Source organism: Arachis hypogaea, chromosome 18 (genome assembly GCF_003086295.3).
Source record: "Arachis hypogaea cultivar Tifrunner chromosome 18, arahy.Tifrunner.gnm2.J5K5, whole genome shotgun sequence".
In the NCBI taxonomy this organism is placed as follows: domain Eukaryota; kingdom Viridiplantae; phylum Streptophyta; class Magnoliopsida; order Fabales; family Fabaceae; genus Arachis; species Arachis hypogaea.
This window is the reverse complement of record NC_092053.1, coordinates 17,660,631-17,670,516: the sequence shown is the minus strand read 5'-3', so window position 1 is coordinate 17,670,516 and position 9,886 is coordinate 17,660,631. Positions and strand designations below refer to the sequence as shown.

The window sequence follows — 9,886 nt, the reverse complement described above, 5'->3', positions numbered from 1 at the left end:
TTTTCAAAAGTCAATGCAAATTAATTCTAAAAATAATTTATAAATAAATGAGTTTGTATTTAATTTTTTAATTATAAAAATATTTATTTTAGGAGAAGAATAACAAAAAACTTTTTATTACAGAAAAAAATTATTTTGTTAACTTTTGAGTTTTTAAAAAATCATAAGTTAATTTTAACAAACTGTACCAAATATTAATGTTATAATTTTTTATATGCAAAAAAAATCATTTACAGACCTATTTAAACGGATTCTACTATAGTACTATGCATTCACTTGTGTTTCTTCAATTTATGTGAAGTTTTCTTCCATTATATTAATTAATGTATTAAAATTATTTTAAATTATGAAATTAAATTTTAAATAAAAATAAAAATCATTTCTCGTATTAAAATAGTTTCCAAACAGCACTCTATACATGCGGAAATAAAAGAAAAGAGAAGCGAAAGATTGTGGCCTAAAAAATCTAGAAAGTGTAGTCCCAAATTAAAATCATAAAACACTGAAATATAAAGATAACATTTGAAGCCTTGAACTAGTTCCTAATATCCACATGAAAACTAATAATAATAATAAGAATGCTAGGTAGTTACTGTTACTGTTGTTGAGAATAATGATCAATGAACTGGGCAATTACCAACAGCAATGCCAGGGGCGGTAGGGCATGTAGCCAAGGGACAGCCTTCTCCGCTATTCCCCCACCATGAAATCTGCGTGGATCCTAACAAAAAGAACGAGAACATGGCCATGAAGGCAGTTCCGGCATCAAGAGCACCGGACAGGACGTAGTTATAGCGGCTCCACCACTCCGGTTTGTACCGATACACCACGAACCCCGACAGGAACGCCAGTATTAACCAGCTATTGAAGTTAAGCGATGAGGCCGGCGGCATCATTGCCGTCGCACCCAACAATACGGGGAAGTGAATTTGGCCGATCCATTTCACACCTTAATCAATTGGAGTATATGCAAGTCTGTTAGATTGTTATACATGCCTATATGCTGCGAAATTGAATGGAGAATGGTGATGAGTGAGTTACCTGGGAATGCCTTGTGAGCGATCCATGCAAGAAGGGGTAAAATGGCACCGCCAAGAAAGAACCAGTTAACCTTTGCGTACTCACCGAGATTGCCGAAGATCCTGCGGGGTCCAATGAGTCCCCAGATAACAGATGCGTCGTAGAAGACCGTGTCCATTGGGCATGTCCAAGGGCTATCTGCCGGCAGTTTTGAAACGTCGCAAAGGTGAGGAATTTTCTCCATCATCCACCATGCTGCTAGTGTGTACACTACCACTGCTATCAATGTTCCAAGTACCTGTAATATTACCAATCAAATCAGAACCATTTAATTTTCTTATATGCCTTGTTTACTCACTAACATATTATACTAAAATCGAATTTCATGGTGAGCTCATTATTATTATTATTATTATTATTAATCACATTTCATTTTTTATGATATAGAGTAATGAGTATACAATAAATGCCAAAAAAACCATTTAAGAGGTAAGTTAAGAGTTATAATAATAATAATAATAATAATAATAATAATAATAATAATAATAATAATAATAATAATAACTAACCTGTGCCATAAACATCATTCTTGGAGGAATCTTCATATAGTGGCCGAGTTTAAAGTCTTGAACAAATGAGAGTGCTTGCATCATGCTAATATACCCAAATACTTTGAAGCACATGTTTGCTACCGGACGTTCTGGATACATATATCCAATTATGTATTCTGTTATGATATTTAAACCCGGTGTCTGCCAAAAAAGAAATTAAGATAAAGAAAAAAAATTATTATATATATTTAATAATATTTCAAAATTATATTAAAAACAAAAAATGTGTAATTATGAATTATTCTTAAATTCACATTAAATGTGTTAAGCAAGGATAAATTTGGGAAATAATAAAAAATACATTTAACTAAAAGATAATCTAAAAATGATCATGAAAATAATGAAAGTGAAACTTTTTTATTTTTCCCATAAAAAGAGAAAAATTAACATGTTTACGTTTAATTTACTTTTTAACCGTAGTATCTTTTAAAAGATATCATTAAACATTTGTTAGCGACATCCGAAAAAAAAATTACTACTAATTAGCTAATACAAATGTTGGATAGATAGTTTCTTGGAAATAAAAATGTTGAAATGTATCTATTGTTAATTTATTTTCAATATTTATTTTATATTTTAATATATATTCTTTATAAATGGCTAATATAATAGCTAATTTTTTTTATATAGGTAGCATAATTATGTAAAAATTTATTATTAGGTAATTTGAAATTATACCTGATTTGTAGTGGCAGAGATTATACCAATTGGGAGCGTAAAGATAAGGGATATTGCGCAAGCTAGTAAAACACCCCACCATGGCAACTGAAGTGCCTCATTGTAGTATTGGCAAGCAAAAAGGATGAGAGCTAAGTTAAGTACTGCGATAACCAAAAACCACCACATTGGGACTGATTTGTAATTCTTCATCAGTTTTGTGTGTATGTCCATTTTCTTATTGCTTCCGAACGCCTTTTTGCTATACTTCCATATATCTCTGCATCATGTGATTCAAATTAATTAGCAAGATTCCAAATTTCCAATACATGAGAACCAATTGTTATATCTAGTCAAATACAACTCATTCCCAAATTGTGATTTTTTTTTCCTGAATATTCTTTATTCTCATTATTTTAGTTTTCATAGTGATTGATAACACTCTTCAAGTAATAATAATAATAATAATAGAGAAGTGACATTATCTATTAAATAATGACAATATTTATTCCCAAATAAATATTACTGTGTGAGTTATATGACTAAAAAAAAGTTAAATGTTATATTTTATAAAATACAAGAACACCAAGTATATTTTCATATAAAATTTTGAGCTCAATATAGATTATGAAAAAAAAATTAGAAAAAGCTCAAGCCAATATTTGTCCTAAATATATATAACCATAAATGAAAATACAATTGCAAAAATATTTATATTGATTATACCTTCCATGGAAGAGAAGAACATGCATAACAGTGGCAGAAAGTGTAGCAAATCCAATACCATATGTCATTGTAAAGAAAGTGCTGAGATGAAGATTCCCAATCTCCGAATAAGCCACCGTGTCAAGATGGAATTTAGAGTTGACAATCTTAGAAACATCATATTTTGTCCCATTTTTCATGAAAAGTCCACTTGAGAATATTGGGAAATTCTTGGCACTATAAACATTATTCCAGTAACAGATTGGTGTCATCACATACATAATTAGAAAGAATCCAACAGCTACATTGCAAGTGGCAAAAAATGGGCTGACTAGTGGGCTTTGAAGGTAAGAACTGATTGAGGTCCAATCAAGTCCAAATGAGCCAAGCCCAAGCCCATGCATGCCGGATCCCAATTGGTTAACCAAGACGGATTTGGAGCCCAACCAACACACCCAAGACATAGTTGACAATGTGTTGAAAAGGTAATCTGGGAGGACATAATAAGCAAAACCAGTGGCCATAGCAATTAAGAAAAATTGGTTCCTGGTTGTGCCGTGTTTGGGTCTTTTTTCCTTGTCATGTAGAGCCCTAGAATATTTCACAAGAATCAACATATTAAATCAAGAAACAATATTTGTTATGGATTTTCTCAACTTAAAAAGGATATAATATAAACTTGTGATGAATTACCGGAACAGAGAGACTTGGACCATATTTGCAGGCCACCACATTTCAGCTGGTTCAACCAAATGCTTCCTAAAAAGTCCAGCCCAACCAAAGCCTAGTACCTGCAAAATTTCACCAATATTCTCAATATCTTTGCTATTAATTGAACTTACCAAAAGGATACAATTTTGTTTCTTAACAATACATGAATAATTATAAAAATTAATTTTGTTGCACTGTTAATCAAACCCTAAATATAATTATGTAACGTAGTTCGTGCATCAAATTTTATATCTAATTCATTCTTCACAAAAAAATCTCCTTTAAGAGGTTGAAGCATAAATTATGTATGCTTTCCTTTTTATATATCCTATGTTAAAAATTTTTATTTAAAGAACGATAAAAAATCAAATTCCGAAATTTTTAATCATAAAAAATCGAACTTACGGTATAAAATTATTTTATAACAAAAGTTTATATTACAATTTTAAAACAAAAGTTGATTGAAGAGAAACAGAACAAACCTGAGTAGTGAGCATAACGATGAAAGCAGGAATAAAAGGGAGAGACTTTTTAAAGTAAATCTTGACCGCAGTCAAAATATGAGTTGCATAGACGCTTCCAGCACCAGCATTGGCAAAGATAGTGATGAGAACGTGCTCTTTCACATTGAATGGTCCAGGATTCATCGTGAATTCGAACATGGTACCTTGGAATAACCGCCGAGTGGGCAAAATTCTTGCCATTAAATGGCCGATTGGAACAACGGCGATCTGAACACATATTGGCGTAACCGATAGAGGCTGTGTTCTGTACCAAAAGAACTGGTTCGCCAATGCGAGTGCCACGCATGAGATGATTCCTAGGAACCACATTCTGAATGTCAGGATAGGTAAGGTTGGATCGTCAGTCTTCGAAACGGTTACGTCCACTTGTTTGATTGGGATTTCTTCTAGAAATTCATTCATGATTGAAGTTGACGCTTTAACTCTCTTATGCCTTCTATTCTCAAGAAAATTAGAACAACTAAAAGGAGCGAAAGTATTTGAAATTTTTATGACTTGTTATTGTTATTTGAAACTACAAAGTATCATAGTTAAAATTTAAAAGACGAGGATGTCTACCTGTTTATTATATATGGAAAGAATCACAGGAGTGATGAAATCTAAACAAATCTGGCATTAGCTAGATAGAGAGGATAAAGAAAGTTAGGATCTGCTGAAGCAAATAAGAAGGAGAAAAGTTCTGCAATTTTGGTAAGATTGAGTGAAGCTGTTATGCTGATATATATATAAATTATTTTGATTTTAAATTTTAAAGATAACAAGTAAGATAAGATTAGTTATCATCTTCTATTTAATTTTAAATTTTAAACTTTAAATATAACAAGTTAGATTTTCTTAAACTAAAATAACAAAAAAAAAAACAAAGTAAATTCATGTTTTGTTTACGTTGTCCCTCATATTTCACGGCAATTTTAGTTTATGGTCTAATTTGTTTAATTTCAGCTTAGTCTTTAATATTTATAAAATATTAATTAGTGATTAATATAAAAAATTATTAAAACATTTTAATCTCTTATTATTTTTATATTCAAATTATAAACTCAAAAAACTATATAAAAACTAAGGTCTAATAAAAGGTTTTGAAATCACCAGATATCTTTATAGAAGTTAATTTATATCTCTTAAAGTATAACATAACCTTATGTTAATGAACCTTTATATTTATTGTTATTATTTATTAGTCTATTAACATCATTTTAATTATTAAACAATTTTACAAATATAATTTTTGTAACTCATATTAATTAAAAGTTACTTTTATTTCAATTTATTGAATATAATTACTACAAATTTAAAAACTAAAAATTTTATCAAACTGAACCTAAGTTATTGTTCCTAATAATGATATATTTATTACTTATTTGCATCACTAACATTGTAATTTTATTCTATCTATAGTTAGTTTGCAAGTTTATTATTGTAGAATGGAATAACAAATACTTTTATAACTATAGAAATTCTAAAGATATATTTGTTAGAGAAAATAAGTGGAAGAGAAACCTTTATTTTTATAGAATTGAACTATCAACTTGGTTTCTGTCCATTTTTTAGAATAATAACACAATTATTTAAAATAAAAACGATTCATTTTGTTCTCTATTCATTACTTTCGTGACACAGCACGACTTTTATGGATGTTTTTTCGTATTCTAAATGAAAAACAATGACGTAACAAAAAATACGACATATCAAGTTCACAGAAATGGACATAAAGGGTGGAAACTCACCTGCAGTCGACTGTAGATGAAGTTGCTTCTGGATGGTTGACACGTGTTATTATATGGTTTAAAAAAAACCGATTTATTTTATATAAATAGTTTATTTAAAAAAATCGGTTTAAGTAGATCAAATAACTACCTTTAAAATAATTTCAATTCTTCTGCGTGTTATTCCTAAATTCCTAACAGATGAATTTGGTATGTTCTTCTTCTTCATTCTTATTGACCAATTTTTCTTTAAATTTATCTGAAACTTTTATTTAGTTAATTTTCGTTAAATATATGTATACAAATTATTTGAAAAAGTAACATTTACTATTCTAAAAAAACAAAATTCACTTTTTTTTTATAGGAATGACATAAATGGTATCATCTGTTCTTTTTTGTGTCTCTGTTTCTGAAAAAGGGATTGGAAGAGAACGAACGTGTGAAAACGAAGAAGAAGGGAATAAAAGTAACTGTTTGGTCCAATTTAAACCGGTTTTCTTAAATAAATTAGTTGTATAAAATAAACCAATTTTTTTTTAAACAATATAATAACACGTGTTAGCCATCCAGAAGCAACTTCACCTATAGTCGACTGCAGGTGAGTTTCTGCCAAAGTGTTATTGTCTCTAAATTCAAATTGATTAGAAGTTTATTTATCTTTATTTTTTAAACAATATTTTTTTAATTATTTTTTATGTATTATATTAATATTTTTTTAATAAATTATTAAATATATGATATAATAAGTACAAACTAATTAATAAATTATTTAAATTTAAAAATATTATTTATTATGAAATTAAATAAATAATTCTCAAAGTTCAGCTATTTTAGTAAGATTAAGTGAAGCTGTTATGGTTGTACGTATAAATTTAAATTATTTTTATTTTAAATTTTAAAGATAAGATTAGTTATTATCTTTTATTTTAATTTTAAATTTTAAATTTTAAATATAACTAAGTTAGATTTTCTTAAACTAAAATAACAAAAAAAAACGAAAGTAAATTCATGCTTTTTTACCTTGTCCCTCGTATTTCACGGCAATTTTAGTTTATTGTCTAATTTGTTTAATTTCAATTTAGCCTTTAATATTTATAAAACATTAATTAGTGATTAATATAAAAAATTATTAAAACATTTTAATCTCTTATTATTTTTATATTCAAATTATAAACTGAAAAACCTATATAAAAAGTAAAAACCAAGGTCTGATAAAAAGTTTTGAAATCACCAACATATCTTTTTAGAAGTTAATTTATATCTCTTAAAGTTTAACATAACCTTATGTTAATGAACTTTTATATTTATTGTTATTATTTATTAGTCTATTAACATCATTTTAATTGTTACACAATTTTACAAATATAATTTTTGTAACTCATATTTATTAAAAGTTACTTTTATTTCAATTATTGAATATAATTACTACAAATTTTAAAAACTAGAAATTTTATCAAACTGAACCTAAGTTTTTTTTTTTTTTTTTTTACCAAAGATAGGAGACTCGAACCCGCAACCTCTTAATTGAGTATGGGGAGACTATGCCATTTGAGCTATTACTCATTGGCAACTGAACCTAAGTTATTGTTGCTAATAATGATATATTTATTACTTATTTGCATCACTAACATTGTAATTTTTTTCTATCTATAGTTAGTTTGCAAGTTTATTATTGTAGAATGGAATAACAAATATTTTTATAACGATGGAAATTCTAAGGATATATTTGTTAGAAAGAAGTTGAAGAAAAATTTTTATTTTTATAAGAATGAACTATTAATTCGATCTTTGTCCATTTTTTAAAATAATAACACGATCTCTCAAGGTAAAAATGATTCATTTTGTTTTCTATTCTCTATTTTTATGACACAATGCGGTTTTTATATAAATTCAACAAACTCAAAGTAATCAATAATATTATTAATCTATTTATAATACATATTATCATAAGGTTACAAATCGATAAAAATTTATCAATATAAGAATAATATAAATTAATTAAAATTTTATGTATATTAAAATTTAATTAAATTTATATATTTACTCAAAATATACTAGTAAATTTCTAACAGACAATAAATAATTTTTTAAGATGTAATCATAATTAATTTTATATTTATTGAATTTAAATGATCTTTAGTTACATAAAAAGATAAGAAAACTAGTTTTTTTTTTTTTAAATTCAGTACAAAATCAAATTCAAATTAAATTAAGTAGATAAATCAGTTACAAATTCATAGTAGAAAATCGCGATCTAGCCAACCATTCTGGTATACTAAGCGTATTTCGTGAATATCTTAAACTGTGGTTATTAGATTTAGACTTAGTTTGGTAAAACTTTTATTTTTCAAAAGAAGCTTATAAAAGTTAACTTTTAAAAGATAGCTTTTTAAAAGTTGTAGCATTTATGTTTGGTAAATCAAATTGAAAATAGCTTTCAATAAACACAGGCAACAACAATTGTGTTTGATAAAATAACTTTCAAAATTTAAAAATACTATAATAGACATAAATGCAAGCATTAAATTTGAAAATTACTAAACAAATGAAATTCTATTAGACTTTTAAATTTTGAAAAGCACAAGTCAATTTTAAAAAGCTCTTAGGTGCTTTCAAAAGTACCCATCTTTTTTATTTATCAAACACAAAATGAGGAGCCTGAGTTTTTAAAAAGCACAAACACCTCTTTAAAAAGCTTGACCAAACTAAACCTTATTTTGTTTAAAGTTCGTTTTAAAGCTAACTTAATTCTCTATAAATTTGGTCTAATAGCTGTTTCTAAATTCCAAATATAAAAAATTTGATAGGACTTATAAAGTGATAATTCAGATTGAAAATTTCGCCTAAAAATTATTTGAATTATTCATTTCTTATTCTATTTTTTTAATTATATTTATTTTATTTATATAAAAATTTCTAGTGTTGTTTCATAAATATATGCTTACACAAAATAAGTTTTATTTAAAAGATAATTTTTGTTATTTAAAATTCATTACAAACTTGTTTTACTTTTTTGTAATTAAATTAAAATTTTAATTTAAATTAAAGAAATTTAATGTTAAAAGATATTTGTCTTTTAAATTAATTTAAAAGAGTATTTTTATCTTTTTAATTCTTTATTTTTTATTTTGGTATGATTTTGTAATAATTTATATCAATAAAAAATAAAATAAATTTAAATTAAAATAATAAAACAAAAAAGTTTTGGTCAAAACATCATTTTAATGCTCTTTGTTCTTTTTTTAGTACGGAATATTAAAATTAGTATACAGTTTTTTTTTTCTTCCAATCAAGGAGTACTAAATCTCGATAGAATTTTGGAGTACTAAATCACATATCAATGAGGTTTTAATAACCTAAGGTAATTATAATAAGTGGTACTTAATCATATATATATATATATATTTGAAATTTAATTTTAAACATAATAACTTTATGTAATTAAGTTACTTATTCCAAAAGTCTCTTCTTTAAACTACTCACTCTCTTTCATCTAAAACATAAATATTAGACCATTGATATTTTATAATTATTTTGTATTTGAAATTTTGAATCAACATTTTTTTGCTAAAGATTATATACTAACCTCCTAAGATTCTCTGTTTGAAGTAAAAAAATATTAGTGTAACCAAAAGTTGTTTGAATTTCCAGTTAACTTTATATATTTTTTTATTTTTTTTATTTTATTTTCTTAAAAAATAAATATTTTATTAATATTTTAAAAATTTTAAATAATACTTATTTTGTTAATAATGTTTAAATAATATTAATCTTTTAGAATTTTATCCCTAATAATAATAATGATTAAAAATTGCATTTCGATCTTTTCTGTTTTATTTTTTATAGAAATAATTCTGTTTGGTTATATAATTTCTATTATACTTTTTAATTTATGTATTTTTTATTTTAACATAATTATTACGAAAAATATAATTTTGGTATTATAAAAAAA

The 9,886-nt window shown here is 25.9% G+C and overlaps 2 protein-coding genes across 2 annotated transcripts; both read right to left on the bottom strand.

The window, feature by feature from the left end:
• Positions 1 to 586: 586 nt before the first annotated feature.
• On the bottom strand, positions 587 to 3,727 carry LOC112771742 (oligopeptide transporter 6). Its single transcript, XM_025816553.2, has 6 exons — positions 3,687 to 3,727; positions 3,015 to 3,584; positions 2,310 to 2,568; positions 1,590 to 1,772; positions 1,042 to 1,318; positions 587 to 949 (listed from the first exon to the last, which is right to left on the bottom strand). The coding sequence occupies exons 1-6, from the start codon at positions 3,725 to 3,727 to the stop codon at positions 618 to 620; spliced, it is 1,662 nt and encodes a 553-aa protein (XP_025672338.2). The 3' UTR covers positions 587 to 617.
• Positions 3,728 to 4,141: 414 nt separating this feature from the next.
• Positions 4,142 to 4,630, bottom strand: LOC140181267 (oligopeptide transporter 6-like). The gene has a single exon (XM_072224798.1). The coding sequence runs from the start codon at positions 4,628 to 4,630 to the stop codon at positions 4,142 to 4,144; it is 489 nt and encodes a 162-aa protein (XP_072080899.1).
• Between the last annotated feature and the right edge of the window lie 5,256 nt (positions 4,631 to 9,886).

What these genes read in the sequence shown, in the direction of transcription:
- LOC112771742 (XM_025816553.2), bottom strand. Translation starts at nt 3,727, where the DNA reads ATGTGGTGGCCTGCAAATATGGTCCAAGTCTCTCTGTTCCG. An exon ending in GTCCAAGTCTCTCTGTTCCG is followed by an intron (nt 3,585 to 3,686) that starts GTAATTCATCAC and finishes GAAATATTCTAG; the next exon opens with GGCTCTACATGACAAGGAAA. An exon ending in GAATGATGTTTATGGCACAG is followed by an intron (nt 1,319 to 1,589) that starts GTTAGTTATTAT and finishes GTAATATTACAG; the next exon opens with GTACTTGGAACATTGATAGC.
- LOC140181267 (XM_072224798.1), bottom strand. Translation starts at nt 4,630, where the DNA reads ATGAATGAATTTCTAGAAGAAATCCCAATCAAACAAGTGGACGTAACC.